The sequence below is a fragment of the Vanellus vanellus genome, assembly GCF_965231255.1.
Source record: "Vanellus vanellus genome assembly, chromosome: 28".
Taxonomy (NCBI): Eukaryota; Metazoa; Chordata; class Aves; order Charadriiformes; family Charadriidae; genus Vanellus; species Vanellus vanellus.
This window is the reverse complement of record NC_138933.1, coordinates 2,053,105-2,074,268: the sequence shown is the minus strand read 5'-3', so window position 1 is coordinate 2,074,268 and position 21,164 is coordinate 2,053,105. Positions and strand designations below refer to the sequence as shown.

The 21,164-nt window shown below is 63.5% G+C and overlaps 5 protein-coding genes across 6 annotated transcripts in view; 3 read left to right on the top strand and 2 right to left on the bottom strand.

The window, feature by feature from the left end:
• Nucleotides 1-2,280, top strand: PYM1 (PYM homolog 1, exon junction complex associated factor). 2 transcript variants are annotated; one of them, XM_082496529.1, is made up of 3 exons: nucleotides 1-55; nucleotides 999-1,092; nucleotides 1,756-2,280. In XM_082496529.1, the coding sequence occupies exons 1-3, from the start codon at nucleotides 25-27 to the stop codon at nucleotides 2,267-2,269; spliced, it is 639 nt and encodes a 212-aa protein (XP_082352655.1). In that variant the 5' UTR covers nucleotides 1-24; the 3' UTR covers nucleotides 2,270-2,280. The 2 variants fall into 2 exon arrangements, with proteins under 2 accessions (XP_082352655.1, XP_082352654.1); XM_082496528.1 differs by having other exon boundaries at nucleotides 28-55; nucleotides 1,289-2,280.
• Nucleotides 2,281-3,787: 1,507 nt separating this feature from the next.
• On the bottom strand, nucleotides 3,788-6,933 carry LOC309682431 (transmembrane protein 198-like). The gene is made up of 5 exons (XM_082496519.1): nucleotides 6,923-6,933; nucleotides 5,761-5,892; nucleotides 4,646-5,221; nucleotides 4,082-4,230; nucleotides 3,788-4,013 (listed from the first exon to the last, which is right to left on the bottom strand). The coding sequence occupies exons 2-5, from the start codon at nucleotides 5,879-5,881 to the stop codon at nucleotides 3,903-3,905; spliced, it is 957 nt and encodes a 318-aa protein (XP_082352645.1). The 5' UTR covers nucleotides 5,882-5,892; nucleotides 6,923-6,933; the 3' UTR covers nucleotides 3,788-3,902.
• Nucleotides 6,934-7,323: 390 nt separating this feature from the next.
• On the top strand, nucleotides 7,324-11,315 carry DNAJC14 (DnaJ heat shock protein family (Hsp40) member C14). Its single transcript, XM_082496506.1, has 7 exons — nucleotides 7,324-7,421; nucleotides 7,718-8,921; nucleotides 9,005-9,111; nucleotides 9,205-9,324; nucleotides 9,421-9,581; nucleotides 9,675-9,777; nucleotides 9,886-11,315. Exons 2-7 carry the CDS (start codon nucleotides 7,773-7,775, stop codon nucleotides 10,112-10,114), a joined length of 1,869 nt encoding a protein of 622 aa, XP_082352632.1. The 5' UTR covers nucleotides 7,324-7,421; nucleotides 7,718-7,772; the 3' UTR covers nucleotides 10,115-11,315.
• A 28-nt stretch (nucleotides 11,316-11,343) lies between these two features.
• On the bottom strand, nucleotides 11,344-13,479 carry ORMDL2 (ORMDL sphingolipid biosynthesis regulator 2). Its single transcript, XM_082496533.1, has 4 exons — nucleotides 13,422-13,479; nucleotides 12,512-12,686; nucleotides 12,110-12,261; nucleotides 11,344-11,871 (listed from the first exon to the last, which is right to left on the bottom strand). The coding sequence occupies exons 2-4, from the start codon at nucleotides 12,683-12,685 to the stop codon at nucleotides 11,736-11,738; spliced, it is 462 nt and encodes a 153-aa protein (XP_082352659.1). The 5' UTR covers nucleotide 12,686; nucleotides 13,422-13,479; the 3' UTR covers nucleotides 11,344-11,735.
• Nucleotides 13,480-13,752: 273 nt separating this feature from the next.
• The window catches only part of SARNP (SAP domain containing ribonucleoprotein), a 32,342-nt gene continuing 24,930 nt past the window's right edge, over nucleotides 13,753-21,164 (top strand). Inside the window, exons 1-6 of the mRNA XM_082496530.1 lie at nucleotides 13,753-13,792; nucleotides 14,176-14,275; nucleotides 15,079-15,125; nucleotides 16,147-16,214; nucleotides 17,602-17,653; nucleotides 20,985-21,058. Of these exons, the coding sequence (XP_082352656.1) occupies nucleotides 13,757-13,792; nucleotides 14,176-14,275; nucleotides 15,079-15,125; nucleotides 16,147-16,214; nucleotides 17,602-17,653; nucleotides 20,985-21,058 (377 nt within the window). The 5' untranslated portion in view covers nucleotides 13,753-13,756. The remainder of the gene's footprint in view (nucleotides 13,793-14,175; nucleotides 14,276-15,078; nucleotides 15,126-16,146; nucleotides 16,215-17,601; nucleotides 17,654-20,984; nucleotides 21,059-21,164) is intronic.

The window sequence follows — 21,164 nt, the reverse complement described above, 5'->3', positions numbered from 1 at the left end:
CCGGAAGTGTGTCGCGCTCGCAAGATGGCGACTCCCTATGTGACTGACGAGACCGGTGAGTGAGGCCCGGCCCGGCGCCGTGGGGCGGGCGGCTCCCGTGGGGTTGGACACGGCCCCCGTGGGGTTGGTGTGTGTCCCCTCCCCCCGATCTCTCTCTCCCCTCTCCCCGGATCTATAGGGCAGGGCCCACCCCTGCCACCCCTGGGCCCCGTGGGGCAGGCGCCCCCCGGTGCCCGTGCGGCCTACCCCCGCCCCATCTCTGTGGGGCACGTCCCCTGCCCCTATGGGGAGGAGGGTGCGCTCCCCGTGGGGTTGGGCCGCGGACCCATCTCCGTGGGGCTGGGCGCCCCCCCCCCCCACCCCCCGGGCTCTCCGGGGTCCCCTCTGTGTCCCCTACCCCCTACTGGCCGGTCGCTGTGGGGCAGGTCTTACTTCCCTGTTTCTGTGGGGCTGGACCCACCTCGTCCCCCACCCACCCCGAGGTCTGTGGTGTCCCGCTGTCCTCACCCCAGTTCTGGGGCGGGGGGTATGGGGGATGTCCTGGGGTCCTTGTGGGGTGTCTGTGGACCCCTGCGGGGTGTCCTGGGGCCCTCGTGGGGTGTTTGGGGGCTCCTGTGGGGCGCGTGGGGTGTTCTGGGGCACCCGTGGGGTGTCCTGAGGTCCCTGTGGGGTATTTTGGGGCTTCTGTGGGGTGTCCTAGGGTCCCTGTGGGGTGTCTGGGCTGTTCTGGGTCCCCTCTGGGGTGTGGGGGGTATTCTGGGGTCCTCGTGAGGTGTCTCAGGGCCCCCATGTGGTGTCCTGGGGCTCCTGTGGGGTGTCGGGCAGCCCCTGTGGGTTGTGCTTGGGGATTCTGGAGGGAGTCCTGGGATCTGTGATGGGTGTCCTAGGGCCCCTCTGGGGTGTGTGGGGTGTCCCGGTGCTCCGTGGGGTGTCCCGGGGCTCCGTGGGGTGCGTGGGACGCACCGGGGCCACCAGCCAACGGCACCTTGGCCTCGCAGGGAAGTACATCGCCTCCACGCAGCGCCCCGACGGCACCTGGCGGAAGCAGCGGCGGGTGAAGGAGGGATACGTGCCGCAGGAGGAGGTGCCGGTGTAAGTGGGACAGGCGGCCGAGGGAAAGGGGTGTCCCTGGGGCGCGGGGAGGGGTGCTCCCAGCTCCCGTTCCGGGGTTGGGGTCTGTGGAGCTGCCGGCATGTCCCATCCCGTCCGCGGGCACCCCGACCTCGGCCCCGCGGCTCCGAGGGCTGCGCGTGCCGGGTTCTGTCTTGAGGTCTCAGTCTCTTTCCAGGTGCCCGAGCAATTCCGACCCCCTCACCCTCCCCCATAAGCTGTATCCTGCCGGTACGTATTGACTCCCGCCCCGCTCCTCCTCGGGACGGCTGTGCGGGTCTGCGCTGTCCTGCCCACGCGAGGAGGACCCCGAGCGCAGGCGTCTGCCGGGGCGCGGAGCACGGCAGCAGTGACTCGCTCCGAGGGCGGCTGCTCGGCCGCCGCGTGGTGGAGAGAGCAGAGCCCGCAGGTTCCCCCTCAGCCCCCGGGGGAGAGCCAGACACGGGGGCTGCTCTGCGTCAGGGGTTTTGCTGGAGGTGCAGAGCGCTCCTGGGGTTTGGTGATGGGGTCCTCGGTGCCGTGCTGGGGCCTTTGGCATCAGGACAGAGTCTTTGGCACCATGACAGGATGCTCAGCGCCGTCCCGGGAGCCCTGCGGAGGGCCGGCGGGGGGAGAGGTGCCTTCACGGGCTCTCGTTCTGTGCAGGTACGAGAATAAATATGTGAAGTTTTTCAAAAGCAAACCTGAGCTGCCCCCGGGGCTGAGCCTGGAGGCCACCGCGCAGCCCGGCAAGCAGCCCGGCAAGGCGGAGAGCGGCGAGACGGGACTGTCCAAGGCGGCGAAAAGGAACTTGAAACGCAAAGAGAAGAGGAAGCAGCAGCAGGAGAAGGGGGAGCGGGAGACGGACGAACTGATCCAGGCGCTGGAGAAGGCCTCTCTGGCGGGGGGCGGCGGTGGGGACAAGGGGCCGCCGGGGGACAGTCGGGCGGCCGCGCCGCAGCCGGCCTGCGGCAGCAGAGCCCCCGCCGAGGGGGAAGCCCCCGCCTCGGAGAAGAGCAAGAAGATCAAGAACCTGAAGAAGAAGCTGCGGCAGGTGGAGGAGCTGCAGCAGCGGCTCGACTCGGGGGAGATCAAGCAGCCGACGAAAGAGCAGCTGGAGAAGCTGGGGCGGAGGAAAGCCTTGGAGGAGGAACTGCGGGACCTGGAGCTGGACTTGTAAGGGGCGGGCGGGGGGGATTCGGGGGGCGCGGGGGCTCGGGGAGGGGGGCGCGGGCGGCGTCCCCAGCGCGCAGGTGGCCCGGACTGAATGCTCCCCCCCCCGGGGTTCGGTTTGGGCGGGCGCTGTCGGTTGGGTGTTTTTCAGAACAGTTATTCCCAGCTCTCGGTGTTAGGAACCCGGCGACTCTCGGATACCTCTCTCCCTTTTTTTTTTTTTGTTTGTTTGGTTTTTTTAATTTTATTTGGGGCGGGGCCGTGCTGCGTCCAGGGTGGGGCAGCGGTCCCCCCTCTCCCCCCCGTCCATCTTCCCCGGCCCCTCGTGTTCTGTGTTGCGGCCTCTCTCTTCCTTTATTTTTAAAAATCATGCAATAATAAAATTGCAGTAGTGACCCGGCACCGGGAACCCAGTTCTGCCTTCCCCTGCGCGGGGGGGGGGACGCAGTGAGGGCAGAGCCTGTCCCCTGCCCCGGTGCTGCCCCTGAGCCCCCAGGGGGGGCTGTGGGGGGAGCAGGGGCTGGCTGGACCCCCCCCCCCCCCAGCAGCGATGGGGGCACTGGGGGGCTCTCGCCAGGAGGTGTGGGTACCGGATGGCTGAGTGTTGGGGTCCCATGAGCCCCCCCGGGGCAATGGCTCCCCCCTGAGGGTGCCAAGGGGGGGTTCTCCCCCCCCCAGGGCTTTCCAGCAGCCTCGGGGCTGTGGGTGCCCGGGTGCTGCGGCGTGGGGGGGTGATGCTGCATGGGGGAGCCCCTCGACCTGGGGCTGGGGGAGCCAGGGGTGGGGGTATCGGGGGGTCTGGGGTATTTTGGGCGGGGGCTGGGTGTCGGGGCATCTGACACAGGGAGGCTCATCCCGGTGGGGCCCTGGCACTGATGCAGCCCCCCCCCGGCGTCACCCTCTATGCTCCCCCCCACCGGCAGGACCCACTTCAAAGGCGGGGACCTGGGGGGGGGCAGGGGGTCCCCATCACCACCATGGCCCCCACTGCCACCGGTGGAGGTCTGGCGGTACCGGGGGGGCTCACACTGTCCCCCGCGATGTTCTTAATGCATCAGCCCCGGTACGAGCCTGGCTGGGGGCCCTTCCCCAGAGTGGGGGCTCAGGGCCGGGGGGGGCCCTGTGGCAGGGTGAGACCCCCCCCACACTTCCCCGCGGTAGGGTTAAGGCTTTCGGGACCCCCCGCAGTGGCGGGGGGGCTGGGCTGGGCCCACGGGGCGTGCGCAGCGTTTGGGTAGGTCCTACAAAAATAGAAGTGGGGCTTTATTTTTAAGGGGTCTCCTCTGGCATGGGGCGGGGGGGGGGAGGCTGGGGCGGGGGGTCAGGGCTGCCCCCCAGGCTCTCCCCTCCGTGGGGCTGGCGAGGGGCTGGCAGGTTATGGGGCAGGTTATGGGGCTGGCGGCTGTGGGGCAGGTTACGGGGCAGGTTATGGGGCTGGCGGCGGCAGGGCAAGCAGCAGCAGTGGGGCAGGCAGCAGCGGGGGGGGGGCACTGGGTTTGCCCCACCACCAGGGGGCACCCCCCCGCCTAGGCCACACCCCGGGGGCGGGACATATGGCACTTCATTTGCATATTTAAAGGAGTAGGCACAGTGGGAGTGAGTGGGGGGCCCGAGGGGCTCCCAAGGCACATCGGTGGGGCTCAGGGGCGGCAGCGGGGCGCAGCGGGGCCGCAGTCGGCATCGGGGGTGGCGGGGGGGCCTGGCACAGTCCCGCTCTCCAGCTGCCGGTCCCGTAGGCTCCGGATGTAGCTCTGGGGGGACACGGGGGTCAGCGCGGCCCCACGGCCACCGGCACAGCCCCGCCGGGGCGCGGACTCACCGGGGCCAGCACGTCACCCGCGTAGCGCTTGACCGGGGGGGGTTTGCGGCGGTAGGTGCCCTCGGGGGGGGCCAGGCTCTGCCGGTGCTTGGCCTCCTTCTGCCGGATGCGCAGCAGCTGCAGCTGCTTCTGCCGCCGATTGAGGATGACTGCGGGGAGTGGGGGCTGAGCCCTGCGCCGCGGCCCCCTCCCCGGTGCCACCGCTGTCTTCATCGCCCGCAGCATCCCCATGGCCACCCCCGTCCCCACGGCTGTTCCTGTTGCTGTCCCCATCGTCATCTCCAGCCCTGTCCCATGGCTGTCCCATCCCCGTCACCTTCCCCATCACCATCTTTGTCCCCACTGCATTCCCCACTTCCCCCACCAGCCACAGCCCCCTCCTCATCTCTTCCCTTGCCATTGTCCCTGTCCCCATTGCTGCCCCAGGCACCATCCCCATCATCATCCCATCCCCATCATCATCCCATCCCCATCATCATCCCATCCCCATCATCATCCCCTTCCCATCCCCATCCCCATCCCCATCCCCATCCCCATCCCCATCCCCATCCCCATCCCGCTCACCCTCAGTGTGGGAGAAGCCCTCGGCCGTCACCTTCCACTGGAGCAGGACGGCGAGGAGGCTGAGCGCCGGCCACGTGCCCAGCACCGCCCAGCTCTGCCAGCATAGCGGTGCCGCCGGCGCCAGCCGCAGCCGCTCGTAGACGTAGAGCACCAGTGCCAGCGCCTCCACGAAGTAATCGGCGCAGACCACGACGACGGCGGCACCGAAGACGCCGGTGGAGAGGACGGTCAGCGCTTTGGGCCACTGCAGCGCCAGGAGGGCGCAGAGCAGCGCCAGCCCCAGCAAACTGCCCGCCGGCACCCACGGGCTCGGCGGCGGCGCCACCGGCGCCAGTGTCACCAGGGCGGCGGTGGCCAACAGCAGCCCCAGCAGCAGCCCGGTGGTGAAGAGCCCGACGCTGCGCAGCAGCGCGGTGACCAGCCCGCAGAGCAGCCCGATGCCCAGGGCGATGCCCGCGCTGGCCTCCAGGCTCAGCGGCGTCTCCAGCACCCGCTCCTTGTAGCACAGGAGGAAGATGACGGTGGAGCCGAAGAGCAGCCCCGAGAGGAACATGATGGCCTTGAAGCAGCGGTAGCCTGGCACGGGCCGGGGGGGTCACCGGGGGCTGCCCCACAGTGCGCCCCACGGCCGTGCCCCGGCCCCCGGCTGTGCCCCCGCAACGCCCCTCTCCCTCTCCCCCACCGTGTCCCTGCAAAGCCCCAAACCCTGTGCCTGCTGCGCCCCCCCCCGCAAGCCCCTGCTCTGCCCCCCATCCATACCCCCCACCCGTACCCCCACCCATACTCCCAGCCGTGCCCCCCTGTGGTCCCCTACCCCTGACCCCCATCCATACCCCCCCATCCATGCCCTCTCTGGCCCCCCACGCCCCCCCCCGTGGCCCCCCCTTCATATCCCCATCTATCCCACCCATCCCCCCCACTTGTGCCCCCCCATCCATACTCCCAGCCGGACCCCCCCGTGACACCCCCATCCATGCCCTCTCCGGCCCCCCACGCCCCCCCCATGACCCCCATCCATATCTCCATTCATGCCCCCGCCATGCCCCCCTCCCGCCCCCCCCATGTGTGCCCCCATCCCCCCATTCCCCCCTCCCGCCCCCCGCGCCCCCCCGTACCGAAGCAGCCGCAGAGGAGCCCGCAGAGGGCGCCGAGGGCGCAGAGGGCGGCGGGGACGGGCTCGTAGGGCGGGGGGGGCTCCAGCGCGCAGCGGGGCGCGGGGGGGGCGCCGGGCTCCATGGCCCGGGGGGCTGCGGGGGGTGGGCGGTGCTGAGCCCCCGCTGCGCCCCCCCGCACACAGCGCCCCCCCCCCCCCCCCCCCGGGCTCTGCGCCTCCCCCTCCCCACAGCCACATCTGGCAGCCGCGCCGCGGGGGGGGGCACATCTGGGGGGAACTGGGACTGGCGGCTGCTGGGAGGGGGCACTGGGAACTGTGGGGAGCCGCCAGGGCGGGGAGGGCTGGGGGCACTGGGGGATACTGGGAGCCACTGGGGAGGACAGTGAGCTGGGGGCACTGGAAGCTATTGGGGACAACGAGCTGGGGGCGGGAACTGGGAGTGCTGGGAGCACTGGGAGCTACGGGGGACAGCGACCTGGGTGTACTGGGAGGGGACAGTGGGAGTGAACACTGGGAGCAGCGGGAGTGCTGTGGTGGGGAACTGGGAGCTACTGGGGACAGCGAGCTGGGGCACTGGGAGCGCTGGGAGGGGTCATTGGGGGAACTGGGAGCGGTCATTTGGGGCACTGGGAGCTCTGGAAGGGGGTACTGGAAACACTGGGAGTGCTGGATGTGGGCACTGGGAGTTATTGGGAGTGCTGGGAGGGGGCACAGGGAGCTACTGGGAGCTGTGGGGGACAGCGAGCTGGGGGCACTGGGAGCTACTGGGAGAGCTTGGGGCACTGGAAGCACTGGAAGCGCTGAGAAGAGGCACTGGGAGCTGCTGGGAGGGGGCACTGGGAGCTACCGGGAGCGCTGGGAGGGGGCACCGTGAGCAACTGGGAGCACTGGTCGCGGGCACTGGGAGCTACTGGAAGCACTGGGAGCAGGCGCTGGGAGGGGACACCGGGAGCGGGCACTGGGAGCGCTGGTCGCAGGTACTGGGAGTTACTGGGAGCGCTGGGAACGGGCACCGGGAGCAACTGGGAGCGCTGGGAGCAGGCGCTGGGAGGGGACACCGGGAGCGCTGGTGGCGGGCACTGGGAGTTACTGGGAGCGCTGGGAGTGGGCACTGGGAGTTACTGGGAGCGGGGGCGCGGGGGGGCTGCGGGCGGGGGACTCACCGGTGGCCGCCGGTGGCGGTGGGACCCGACCGCGGAGCCGAGACGGGGGCGGGACCGGGGCGGGGAGGGGCCGCCGGGGGTCCCGCGCGGGGCCGCGGCCGTGGGGCGGGGGCTGCCGGGGGGGGGGGGGGGCGGCGGGCGCGGGGCGGGGGCCGCCCGTGGGGGCGGGGCACGTGCGGGCCCCCCCGGGGTCTCCGCGGCGCGGACAGAGGCGCTTTGTGCGCGGGGGCACGTGACGGGGTCAGCGCGGGACGCGCGGTCCCTCCCGGGGGCGGCCGCGGGGCTCCCGGCGGGAGGGGGGGGGAGGCTGCCCCTTTAAGGGGCGGGGCGGGGCGGGGCGCCGGCAACGAGGCTCCGGCGCTGGGCCACGCCCCCCGGAAGTGGGAGGTGGTGGCGGCGGCGGGCGGGCGGAAGGCGGAAGTGAGGCGGGTTGAGGGACCCCGGGGGGGGGCGGGAGGCGGCGGCGACCCCCCCCCCCGCCGGCACCGGCACCGGCGCGGTGAGTCCCCGCCTCCCCCACCCCCCCGGTCCCACCCCCCGCGCCCCGCGCCGGTCCCCGCCAGCCCCGGCGTGGGGGGAGGCCGCAGAGGGGGAGGCCGCGGCGGGACCCCGAGCTGCGCCTTTGGGGTGAAATCACCCGAAATCGGCCTCAAAGCGACTTCGGGGGGGTGGGGACCCCGTGGGCACCCGGGGCCGGTGCGGGGGTTCGCCGGGGCCGGTGCGGGGGTTCGCCGGGGCCGGTGCGGGGGGTCCCGGGGCCGATCGGGGCTGCGCTGACTCTGCTCTCGTTCTCAGGGCCCGGCGGGATGGCCGTGACCTAAGCCCGGCCGGGGCCAGCGGGGCCGCCGGGATGGAGCAGCCCCGGTACCGGGAAGCGGCTGTGGCCGAAGGAGGAGACGGCCCCGGCTGGAGCCGGGACCCCCCCGAGAACGGCGGGGAGGACAGCGCTGCCTGGAACGGGACCTGCGGGCTGGAGGACGCCGCCGACCTGCCCTTCCCCGGCCCCGGCTGCTCCTGCCGTTACCAGGGGGAACCGGACGCCCCCCCGAGCCCCGCGGCCGAGCGGCGGGATGGATCCTGCAGCCTCACCTGCCACCACCGGGCCACCGCCGCCGCCCCGGAGCCACCGCTGCCCGGCGAGGAGGACAGAGCCGGCGAGGAGGGTGCGGGGAAGGGGAACCGGAGGACGCGGAGGCGGCAGCGGCATCGCTCGGCAAAGGAGGAGAGCGGCCGGCGTGAGGGCAGGCGGCAACGGCCGGTGCAGAAGAGGAGCCGCGGGGATGGGAGCGAGTTGCCGGGGCCGGTGGAGGAGCTGGTTGGCTGCCGGGGGTTGCTGGCCCGGGGGCTAATGGCCCAGGCGCTGGCCCAGGCACGCAGGTTGGCCACGGAGGCCGGCGGGTGGCTACTCTGCTCCTGCTGCCGCCTGGGCACCCGGGACCTCAGCTGGGCGCAGGCCGGGGTGCGGAGCTGGGGCCGGCGAGTGGGCCAGCGGGCCCGCAGCGGCTGCCTGAGGGCGGCCCGGTGGCTACGGGCCGGGGCAGGGCTCTTCCTCCGCTTGCTCTGGATGCTCTGCGCACTCCTCCTCCTCCTCCTCATGCTGCTCCTGGGCAGCCTGCGGCTCTGCTGGCGCGTCGGGGTTGCCGCGCTGGCCGCCGGCGCCCATCGGCTGGGCAGGAGCCAGCGAGCGGCCTGGCTCCTGGCACTCCTGGATGCGGCCGTGCTCCGCAGGACGTGGGGGCTCCTCGGGGAGAACCGGACTTGCCGCTACCTCTGGGACTGGCTGCAGAGGCGGCGAGCTCCCCCCTGGGTGGCCGGGGGGGGTCGGACAGGCGGGCCGAGGGCCGGGGGGGCTCCCGCCGGCTCCGGGGAGGAGGTGAGCCGTTTGCTGGCCATGGCCGAGGTGCCCGAGGAGGAGCTGAACCCCTTCCAGGTGCTCGGTGTGGAGGTGACGGCGTCGGACGCCGAGCTGAAGAAGGCCTATCGCCGGCTGGCGGTGCTGGTGCGTGCTGGGGGGGGGCTCTGGGTGGTGGGAGTCCCCCCCTCAGCCCGAGATGCGGCATTGAGGTTCCCTGCGCCTCCCAGGTCCACCCGGACAAGAACGAGCACCCGAGGGCAGAGGCGGCGTTCAAGGTGCTGCGAGCGGCGTGGGACATCGTCAGCAACCCCGAGAGGAGGAAGGAGTACGAGATGTGAGTGGGCGATGCCGGGGGACAGGGGAGGGTTTGGGGACCCCCTCGCGCAGGGTTTCAGCCCGGTTTACTCCCCCCCCACCTCCTCCGCAGCAAGCGGATGGCGGAGAGCGAGCTGACGAGGTCCATGAGCGAGTTCCTGAACCGGCTGCAGGACGACCTGAAGGAGGCCATGAACACCATGATGTGCAGCAAGTGTCAGGGGAAGCACAAGTAGGTCCCGAGGCCGCGGGGGCGTCGTGCCTGGGGGGGGTTCTGGAGCCATTTTGGGGTGAGGAGGGGGGTCGGAAACACCTGTCCTCGCCGCAGGAGGTTTGAGATGGACCGAGACCCCCTCAACGCCCGGTACTGCGCCGAGTGTGGCGTGCTGCACCCCGCTGAGGAGGGCGACTTCTGGGCCGAGTCCAGCCTGCTGGGGCTGAAGATCACCTACTTCGCCATGATGGATGGGAAGATCTACGACATCACGGGTGGGTGACGCTTCCCCGGACTGTGCTGGGGGGCCGCCAGCCGTCAGCCCTGCGCCAGGGCGGCGTGACCGGCGGCTGCATCTCTCTCGGCAGAGTGGGCCGGCTGCCAGCGTGTGGCGATCTCGCCGGACACCCACCGTGTCCCCTACCACATCTCCTTCGGCTCGAGGAGTGCCGGGCCGGCCGGGCGGCAGAGGTCAGTGATGGGAAACAGCACCAGATGGGTCCTGACCCCCATCCTGGAGGGGTGTGGGGGGCCTTCGAGCTCAGCCCGGCCCTCCCAAACCCCTTTTCCCCCCTCCAGGAGCGCCTCCAAGGGCAGCCCCACCTCGGCCGCCGACCTGCAGGACTTCTTCACCCGCGTCTTTCAGGGGAGCTCAGGAGCGATGCCTGGGGGGCCCTTCCCGCCGCCCCCCACCCCCCCGGCAGCGGCAGCCCCCCCCGGGGCCCCCCCGAGGCCCGAGGGCGCCGTCCCCAAGGGTGAGGCGAAGCACAAGAGGCGGAAGAAGGTGCGTCGGCCGTTCCAGCGCTGAGCAGGGCCGGGCACACTCTGCTGGGCACGAAAAGGGCTCTTTCAAATAAAAAAAAAATCTATTTTTCTTTTTTTTTAAAGAAAAAAAACGTAACCTCTATATTTAAAAGTAAGCAGGGAGTCAGGGAGTTGAGTTTGGGGGCCGCCGTGGGCGAGGCGAGCAGCAGGAGCTGTGCCTTGTGGCCAGCCATACCAAAGAGCCCGGCGGGGCGCGGGGCAGCCGGCAGGGCCCGGATGGACGGACAGACAGACAGACCGGCTGCCGGATTCTTCAGGGTTATTGTAAATATTCAGGTGACGCCTGGTGCTGGGGGGGAAACCCCCCTCCCCTCCATGAGCCGCTGCTGCTCCTTCAGCCGTGGGGCCAAAGCTGCCGGGGCCGTGGAGGGGCTCACGTGGGCCCCCCGGGGCAGCCTCTGCCAGCACCGTTTGCATATTTTTTTTAAAAGAGATTTTTTTTTTTTTTGAGCAGCTTGTTCCTTTTTGCTCACCCAGATCTATTTATTACCGTGCGCATCCCCTTTCTATTAATACAGCCGCGTACGTTGGCAGCACTCCTCCTCCTCCTCCTCCTGGCAGTGCTGCCCAGCCGCGACCCCAGTGTCCACCCCGGCCCCTGCGCTGGTTTTGCTTTTCCTGCCCCAAATTTGCTCACGGGACCCTTGTCCCCTTCCTTTGGTTCTGGGGACAAAGAGCAGCTTATTACTTTATTTTTTTTTTTTAAAAAAAAAAAAAAAAAAAAAAAAAAAGCAAAGCGAAAGCGAGGAGGCAGGAGCTGGTCACGGGCCGCTGCTGACACTGTATTGTGAGTGGTTTTTGCTGAGACACATGTGAGCGTCCGGCACCTCACTGCGCGGTTGGTGTTTCCCGGCCCTCCGATCTGTGCGCCAGGCAGTGGCACAGCGGCTGCACCGGTTCTTGGTGGGGAGTAACAGCCCTCGGGGGCTGCGTGAGACTCCCCAGCGTGCCACCAGCCCCAGCCGGGTGCTCGGGGGGAGCCGGGTGGCTCCTGCCAAGCTGAAACGCCCCAAAAAGTGCTGCTGTAGGTCACAATTGCTTTCTACTAACCTTTTTGTACTCCCAGAGTGGAGCAGCTGGGTTTTAAATGGTAGTGTACTTCTTTCTTATCACTTTTGTTAAATTAAAAGTACGGTTTGAAGGAGTCTGGCTGGTCTGTGCGGGGAGGGGGGGGGTGGGAGGCGCGAGCTGGTCCCACCATGAGGACGCTGCTCCAGTTGCTCTAAGTTCTTTATTATGTTGGAAACATAGAAAACACGAGGACAAGGGAGGTGGAGGTGGGCGACTCTTCCCACTAGTCAGCAGTTCTCCCCTTGTAGGTGCTTTCTGCAGGGTTATGTGGAGGTTAGCTCGAAGGAAACGTGCACGAGTGACAGGACTGCTTGCTCTGTACGGCTCAGCCACGCTTCTCTCTTCACCGAGAAGATAAAGCCCCAGGGAGGAGCTCCTCTGAGGCGGAGGAACCTTGCTAAAAGCCAGAGCGGTCCCTGCCCTCCTCATGTCTCGCCCCTGCTCTCCAGCCAGTGCTTTGCGCCACTCCGGTGTCCCCTCTCCATCCCTGGCTCCACTGGAAGTGCCGTGCGTGGTGGTGGGCACGCCGGGCCTCAGTACTTGTTGATGCCAAAGACCCGCACGCCATGGAACTGGGGCAGCTTGGGCAGAAGGACGCTGAGCAGGGAGGCCGTGTTGATGACAAAGTGCGCGGGGTCGTATTTGGTGTAGAAGCTGGTGAGGAGGTACCTGGGGGAGAGACGGAGACACTGGGTGAGCTCTGTACCAGTCCCACCCTCCCCGCTGCCGGCATTGCGGGGGATTTTGGGTGTCTTGCTGGCGTTTCCTGCGCAAAACAGCGCCTCACAGCAGGGGAGCGCTCTCCAGCCCCAGGACCTATCCCTGCCAGGGTGGCTGTGCCGGCAGAAACCCGGTGGTCGCACCACGCGCCCTTAGACACCCTCCCGCCTCGTTCAGTGGCACTCACAGCACTACTGGGGAGATGCTGAGGAACTTGCGCGATGAGGTGCACTGTGTCCCATAGTCGATCTGCTCCCAGTGCGTGAGGAGGCGATCCTTGCCCTGGTCTGGGGTCTCGAACGGGGTCCCCTTCACCGTGTGCAGCAGCAAGTACATGACCTGCAGGTTTCATAGGAGAGGAGATGTAAAGCAAGCCTGGGACAGCCTGCTGCTGGGACAGAAACATGCTTTGTGCTGTTTCCTGAGCTAACAACCTTGCAGTGCCAAACCCCCAGCCTTTCCCTGGGTGCCCCGCAGGAATTGGGGGCTTCCTTGTAGCCTGGGAACATGAGACCGTAGCCAGCAAAGGCCAGCTTGCATGCTCTCTGCGTGCTTTCCCGCCCTGGGAGAATGCCGAGCTTTCACTAACCAGGTTGTGTATGACGTTGGTGAGTGTCCAGACCACAGGAATGCTGAAGAAGGGGATGCTGAGGAGAATGATGTGGAGGACTCCCACAGAGATGACATACGCCAGCCAGATGCCCCGGCTGTTCATCACCCGTGTGTTGGGGTTCACCTCGCTGTGCGCCACGCCGACATTCATCCTGCGGCAGACAAACGGAGGCTTCCAGAGGTCTCCTCAGAGAGGTTTTCCCAAATCTCTGCAATTCCTAACCCAGTCAGGGCTCTTGGCGTAGCCCTAGCTAGATCCATGGTTTTCCTGCAGCACCTCTCACCCTAGCCTTCCCAAATGCCGGACCTCAACACATCCCTGATGCCAGGTCCCTAATTAGTGACTCTGCATCTCAGCCTTAAGGACAGGAGCACAAGGGCGAGGAGAAAAGAAAGGAGTTCATCCCCCGTCACCAGAAACGCTGGGAATAAAGGAAGAACCACCCCAGGAGAGGGATCCCCTCTCCCTAGCACCTCCCACACCATAAGCCCGGCTCCTCTGCCCTAAGGCACGCGTGGGGCCAGGAAAGCACCACAGATCCCTGCCCTCGGGGGGAATATTGCCCTCCTCAGGGCCGGGTACGCTTGCTCCCCTCACGGCCCGTCCCTGCCGCCATGGCCTCGCACCCTTGGGCCCCACAGCCCAGCCCTCCCTCCCTCCCTGTCCCCTCAGGGCCCTGTCCCCTCGCACAACAGGCCCCTCACTGCCATGTCACCTCACAGCCCCGGCCTCCCACAGCCTGGCCCTCCCTCCCCAGCCCTCACAGCCCGGCCCTGCCGCCATGGCCTCGCACCCCCGGCCCCCCACAGCCCCGGCCCCCCACAGCCCCGGCCTCTCGCAGGCCCCCGGCCTCGCTACCCCGGCCCCTCGCAGCCCCCCGGCCTACCCGGCGGCTCCGCGGCCGTTGCCAGGACCCTGCCCGCCCTCAGGCTCGTCTCCAGGAAGTCGGCGCACCCGGCCCTCTCTCCCTCCATTGGCCAGTCCGCATCGGTGCCCCACTTCTATTGGTTGTTCTGCCCGTCGCTCAGTGCCACCCCGCCCCTCGCGCGCTGGCTGGCCAATAGCGAGCGGAAGGCGCGCGGGAGGGGGGGAGGATTGGCCACTCGTGTGAGGCGATGTTGGGAAGTGGTTTGAAACCTCCGCTCCAGGAAGCGCGGCGCTGATTGGGCGATAGGCGGCCGGCGGGGGCGGGGCCGGCAGCGGGTCTGTGGGGGCGACAAGATGGCGGCGGAGACCGTGGAGCTCCATAAGCTGAAGGTACCGGTCGAGCCGCTGCGGCCTCGAGCACCGCCGAGGAGGGACAGGCTGCGGCAGTGAGGTGGCCCCAGACTTCCGCCGGTCGCCCCCGGCCCGGGGACTGTCCCGGGGGGCCCCTGCGGGGCTCCTGTGGGGCCCGGGTCTGCCTTCACCTTCCCCGGGAGCCGCCTCCCCGGCGGGGCCGGCCCGCCTGTGCCGGGAGGGCCGCCCTCCCTCGGGTTAACCGGGTCTCTCGGGGTAAAACCCGGCAGCCCGGGGCGTTTAGCCGCCTTCGTGGCTCCTCAAAAAGAGCAAATTGCCTTGTTCGTTTATGCACTTTTTAATTGATTCATTCATTCGTTTCGCGGCGCGCTGACACTAACCGGGGGCTCCTTGTCGTGCAGCTGGCCGAGCTGAAGCAGGAGTGCCTGGCCCGCGGCCTGGAGGCGAAGGGCAACAAGCAGGATCTGATCAACCGGCTCCAGGCGTATCTGGAGGAGCACGGTGGGTGCTGTGAGGCTTCCCGCCTTCCCGCCAGCGGTTCTCGGCGGTGGGGGGTCTCCCGGGTGGGAGAGGAGAACCCTGCCCCGGGTGCTTTGCTTTACCTGCGTTTGTCAAAGTGATAAGCGCGACCGTGACCGTTTACCATGTGCTGCTCACCATGGAGCTCTCGTGGGTTGAGATGCAGCAATCGCTTTAAGTAAAATGCTATTTAAAATATCTGAAGTGCTTGAGAATTTATATAAAGGGGTGGAAATACCCGATTTCCTCAAGTTACTCTCTGAAACTTTAAAGTAGGAACACTCAAAAAGAAAAGTGTTTTTTCTGGAAAAGTCCGCCCAGATGCCTGCATGTCAGAAGCACATGTTAAAACACAAGGGGATGGGATGTTTAGTCACGCGTCTTGTTTTGTGTCTATTCTGACTAGTCTGTGGCTGAGCAGGAGCTACCACACTGGGCTGGGAAATACTTTAGGCTCCTCTTACCTGGTAGGCTGGCAATATAAGGCAGTAACAGTGGCCCAGGTTGCCCAGAGAAGCTGTGGCTGCCCCGGCCCTGGAGATGTTCAAGGCCAGGTTGGTTGGGGCTTAGAGTGACCTGGTCTAGTGGGAGGTGTCCCTGCTTATGGCGGGGGGTGTAACTGGATGAGCTTTAAGGTCCTTCCCGACCCAAACTGTTCCGTGGTTCCAACTGCCTTTGCTCCCTGCTTTCCCCAGTAAAAGTCTCGTAGCAGACTTTATCTACAAAACCAAAGGTATCACTGAAGTGATTTGCTGCTGCAATTTCTCTGTTGTTTTGTCCTCCAGCTGAAGAAGAAGCAAATGAAGAAGATGTTCTGGGAGAAGAAATAGAGGTAAGTCGTCTTTTGGGCAGCCCGTCCTGCCAGCGGCCTGTGTGGGGAATTCTGGTTTGCTTGGCAGTGTGTGACCTCCCGCCAGCTGCATTGCGGTTCCCCGTGCAAGGATCGAGGCAATATCTGGGGCTGGGGCTGTTTTAAAGCACTGTAGTCATTCCTTGTTGGGTGTAAACCCGCTATTTTTTATTGCAAAGGCTCCATGTTAGCCTGCAGGATGCGCAGTGCAGGTTTCTGGCAGAGTGTGTAACCTCGGTGCATGGCTGCCAGTTCACAGCGGGGCTGTTCCATCCGTGTTCAGCAGGATTCACACTGTGTCGCCCTGTGGTTTTGTCACGGACTGAACAGCAAACGTGGCTGGGGTGCGGTGTGCTTTTAGGAAAGAAACAGGTGAGAAAAAGTTGACCAGCCTGTGAGAGCGAGCCTTGAAGCAAGAGAGTTTGTTTGGAGGGAGGTGAGGAGATCTGACCTGGGAAAGCGCTTTTTGTGCCTAAAACGCCAGTGGAAGCTGATTCTTCCAGCTGTTGGGCTCTTTGCTGCTTGGTGAGGACGGGTGGAGCATGCGGAAGCTTTCTCCCCAGTTTCACAAAAAGTATTTGGGGAGAAGCGAGGTGGGTCTTACTGGATCAGTGCTGGTCATCGGAGTGTGAGCGCTGTGTAGTTTTGATGCTCTTTGGCTCCGCTTGCGGGCTGGAGAATGTCTCACTGGAATTATTTTCTAAGCCTTGTGAAGCCCACGCTGTCTGGTAAGGGGCTTGGATAAAACCAGAGTCTGTGTCCATGACAGCCGGTGTTCAAACCCTGCCGGGCTGAGGCTGTGAGCACTTCTTGCGGCACTCCTCGCCTTAGTGGGCCGAGTTCAATGCACAGTGCGGGAGTCTGTAGGCGTGTGCAGGCTGAACGATGGGCGCTGCCTCTTAAAGCAGTGAGAACCCAAAAGACGTGACAACATCCTGCTGAGGTGTTTCTCTCTTGCTCGGCTCTTTATTATCTGACCTTCTCTCAACTCCTCGACTTGCAGGAAGAAGAGCAGAAGCCGGTAGAGCCGCCTGTCAAAGTAGAAGAGCCTCCTGTAAAATCGCCTGACGTGTAACTATCCTTTCTGAGTAGAACAAAGCAAACCCGGGGGGTGTGAGGGCCGGTGCCGATCGGCTGCTTAGAGCCCCGTTTTGGAGTTTGGGCTGGAAGGAGGCTGCAGCACATGTCGGAGCAGGATTATGGCCCTTGCCTCAGCCCGGTGTGATAATGCGGTGATCGGTCAGTTTGTCTGTCTGTCTGCGTGGCCGGTCTCCCCTCCGTGGCTCGAAGGACGAGGCGAGCCCCGGGCTTGTGGGCAGGAGGGGGCGTCCTGTGCCCGCCGAGCCGCGCCGACCAGCGCCAGTTCCCAGGCAGAATTGCTTCCTGTGAAAGTGCCATTAAACCATTACTACCTTTCAGGGCATAAAATGAGAAACCTGTCCGGGAATCTGGAACAAAAGCAGTGCATTTTTCTAAATGGGAGACCTTAATGAGGCTGGCTGTGACCCACTGTTTTATGGGAGTTGTTTGGAGGAGGAGGATGCTATTTCATTTAGCCTGGGAACTTCCGAACTTTGTCTCTTCCTCTTTTGTTTTCCCCCCTCGAGCCTGAGCTCTGTTTTCGAAGCATAAACTTTGGAGCACGCCCACTCCATTATATTTTCGTTCAGTCTTTTTACCGGTCCTGCTGTTGTCAGCTGCGCATTGTTCAGGAAGTGTGTGTTTGAAATGGAGCCTGGGCTCAGGGTGCTGGTGCTGACCGGGGGAAAGTTGCCTGTGGCTGTCCCATGAACTAGAACAGAACAATCCTTTGTATTTGAGGGCCATAAAGGAATAAAGCTCTTTGGGGCTTGCAGTCGAGGCTTTGGGCTTCTAACAAGAGCTGAATGTTACTGTTAAGAGCCTTAAGGTGGGCGGGGGGCTGTAGGTCTGCAGCCTCTTGCTGTAATACCCGCCCGGCATTTTGAGACGCATCTGCAGCGCCCCACTAAAATTGCAGAACGTTTCTCTTGCCATAAACGGAGTTAATTATTCCTCCGAGCCCACGTAGAGAACGGGTGAGAGTGTGGCTGGTTCTTGTGTCTTTTCCAACTTGCTTTCCATTGTTGCCAAAGGAATTTGGGAGCGCTGAAGGCATTAGTCAGGCTCGCGGGAGAACCCATGGCTGTGCCTTCACTGCGTTGTGTGTTTCCTGCTCCTAATGCACCCTAGATTTTGGTTATAAGTTTCACAAGCTTCATACTTCACTTTAGCATGAGTACCTGGCTCTAACCTTCCCGAGGGGGATGCTGGCTTGTGGCTGCTCTCGTTTGAAAAGCAGCCCCTCGGTTAAGGTGGTGGTGGTGCTCCCAGGGACGGGTGGCTGGGAGGAGACCCCCGACTCCTCTCCCGCCGGGGTGTGCCTGTGAAACCAGTGGGAGCTGTACTAACCGATCTCTCTCTTTCCCAACACCTCTAGGATTACAGAAAAGAAGGTAGTGAAAATAACGTCAGAAATATCGCAGATGGAGGTAAGGTTCCTTCTGCTTCTGCATCCTCCGAGGTGTCTGTTTCCTTATTCCTTCGATCAGAATCTCTTTTGTGTGTTGCTGGGGCTGTGTCAGTGTTTCCATTGTAAACCTGCTTTATTTTGCCTTGATTTTATATTAATGACCGGTCGCTGGCTGCGGGGTGACCTGGCAGGGTGGTGACCCCATGGCACATTTCATTTTGACGCTAGACCTTAAGGCCCGTTCCTCTCAGTTGTCTGTTAACGCCTCTTGCCTCGCTGCGGTGCTTTCCGCCACCAACCACCGTTGGCCCTACCTCAATATTTCCCACTTAGCAGCGACGAGCTGCACCGTTCCTGGCGTGTCACTCCCTCGCAGACAAAGATGGACTTTGCCCCGTAGCATCCTCTGCTCTGGATGATAAAGGCCAATAGACTTGAACTGCCTCTGTGATGACTCTGGTGTATAAATTAGTGTTTCCTGCTATTGCGAACATGAAAAGTTCCGCTGCAGAGTTCACCAGGCCGTGGCACATCCCTGTCCCCCGGGACTTGCTGCGAGCCCCATTGCTTCAGACACGTAAAACTACAAAGCATTGTTGAGGCTACACTTCAGGGAGTAATCGGTTGGGGAGGAACTGATATGAGCTAACAGATCATCTCGTCTTTATCTTCTCTGACTTTGTCACTTACATTTGCTGGGCTTATTTAAAACAAACATGCTTAGAAGCTGCCGATTCCTTTGGGAAAACTTTGCGAAACTTTTGAGTTTCAGGAATCTGATTGTGGTTCTCTAATCCCCCCCTTATTTTTTTGCTCATGTTCTGTAAGAAAGAAATCACTATGAAAACATGATTCTTGTCTCCCTGCTGTTCACCACTACTTTAGAGTTTTAATCTTCTGTTTGGGACACGATCATTTCCACAGCAACCAGGGTGATGTCGCAAGCGGAGGATTATGACCTCAGTGAGGGAGTAATGAGGAGAAACATGGTACCTGATGTGAGCTGGAAGCGTTGTTGAAGGAGCCATGTCCCCCGTGATGTGGGGCTGCCCTTGGCTGTAGCTGGTTAAAGAGCTCATTAAGTGAAATTGCTGAAGTTACGCTCTTGCCCTTTGTTTTTCTCCAAATTCTGCCAAACCTGTTCGCAGGAAATCCACTTTTTTTTTTTTTTTCATAGAATCACAGACTGGTTTGGGTCATGAGGGACCTTAAAGCTCATCCAGTGCCACCCCCTGCCCCGGGCAGGGCCACCTCCCCCCAGCCCAGGTCACTCCCAGCCCCGTCCAACCCGGTCTTGAACACCCCCAGGGATGGGGCAGCCACAGCTTCTCGGGGCACCCTGCGCCAGGGGCTCACCGCCCCCACAGGCAACAATTTCTTCCTCAGATCTCATCTCAGTCTCCCCTCTTTCAGTGTCAAACCATTCCCCCTCGTCCCACGGCTCCACTCCCTGACCCAGAGTCCCTCCCCAGCTCTCCCGGGGCCCCTTTAGGCACTGGAAGGGGCTCGGAGGTCTCCCCGGAGCCTTCTCTTCTCCAGGCTGACCCCCCCACACACCTCTCCCAGCCTGTCCTCCCAGCAGAGGGGCTCCAGCCCTCCCCGCAGCTCCGGGGCCCCCTCTGGCCCCACTCCAGCAGGTCCATGTCCCTCCTGTGCTGAGGCCCCCGAGCTGGAGGCAGCACTGCAGGGGGGGCTCCCCAGAGCCTGCTTGATTGATTGTGAATCGAGTCTCAGCAAAATTATGTTGTAGATGGTTTTTGAAGATAAAAGGGAATTATTTCCCATACGATGCATAATTGAATGCTGGAGGCTGTCAGTGTGGGCTGTTATGGATGCTAGAAGTACAGATGAGCTCAAAAAGCGAGAAGACGAATTCCTAGGAAGGGCGACCGTCAGGAATAAACGAATGCAAACGGGAGCACAGCCCGAAATCCAGTTAGTGGCGTGCTGTGGGGCTGGGAGGACGTAAAGGAGGCAGAGCACCACTCCGACTGCGGCAGTCGCCGGTGGGGCAGCGACGCCTTTGCCCTGATCTGGCATGGGCTGTCTGTAGCCGAGAGTCCTTTCAGAAGCTGCCTCTTCAGGTGGTTCTTCTGGATGTTCTTCAGAGTGTCAGAAAGAATAAGGAAATGTGCTTTGACCTGAGGGATACGTTTTTCTGCCTTTATTGTTTCTCCTGAGCTGAGTAAAAGCTCCTCAGTGCCGACACCGTTAGGAGTGCTGTTCCTAATCCGTCTTTTCTAAACATTTATGTTTTGATGCAAATGTTTATTACGCTCCTCACTGTGCTTTTGGCTAAAGTAAATGTTTCCATTAAAATAATATCTGTTTCTCTAACCTTTAAAACACCAAACACATTTTTGTGCCTTTGTGTAATAATAAAATGTTAAATATTTCCCTTAAGCTTTTAAGGGGATTTAATACTCGGAGGTGCAAACCCTTGCGCTTCCGATGTTTCCAGGCTTTTCCCTGCCCAGGGCAACATGCTCTACGGTCCTTTCTGCGTAGCTGAATTTTGTCTTGAATTACACCGCTAATGGCAAACTCTGCTCGCGAGGCTGAGCCAACGGCGTGAATAGCGTTGGTCTCTTGTGAAAAGACTTGTGCCAAATAAATAAGTTCCCTGAAAACAAACAGGTCCCCCCCCCCTCCTCGCCCCCATCCCCTTTTCTAGCATATTTCTTTGGCCTTTTGCTTAGGGGAGAAGAAAAGGAAATCTTGTTTGCCTCTCTTCTTGCAAATCAGCCGAAGCCGGTTGTGCCTACCGCTTGCTTCCTGCCTCCGGGAGGGAAGTCGGGGCCGTTCCCTTTGTAGTCCCTGCCAGGAGCGCTGCTCCTTTCCCTCCGGCACAAGGGCTTCCCCGGGCGAGGTGTGCGGCGCTCTGGCCTGCGCGCTGGCACGCCACCCCCCAGCACAGTTGTAGCCTTGTACCATCTTCAAACAGTCGCCTGTCTCTGTCACCTCCCCGGTCCCATGCTCTTTTGGCACTTCTCCTGTCCTCGGAGCGCTCCCTGAGCAGTGGGGTAATGGCATACCTTTTTTATTAGTTTTTTTTACGGGGCCCGTGTTTCTCAGAACCGTGGCAGAGCCTTTTGGCCAAGTGTACGTCCCGGGGGCTGTGGGGTGGCCCCTCGGACGGCCCAAGTCAAGGGAAGGTGCATACAGCATCTCTCCCTTTGCCTGTGGGTGCAGAGTGATGGTTTTCCCCTTTCCAGACCGCGCTGCTGGTCTAGCGGGGCACGTAGGAGCGTTAGCCCACCGCATGTTGAGCTTGCGTGCCTCTTTCCACCTCCTCTCTGTACCCTTCAAATCTTCGCTCTTCCTCAGCCGGTTCCTTTCTCTCCCTCCAGCGAATGCAGAAGAGGGCCGAGCGCTTCAACGTGCCCGTGAGCCTGGAGAGCAAGAAGGCAGCGCGGGCGGCTCGGTGAGTCTGTGTGCAGCCTTCTCTTCTTGCCTGGGAGAAGAGCTCTCCGGACACGTCTGCCGGTGGCAGGTCGTGATGGTGGGAGGTGAACGTGGCTCTGGGCTGT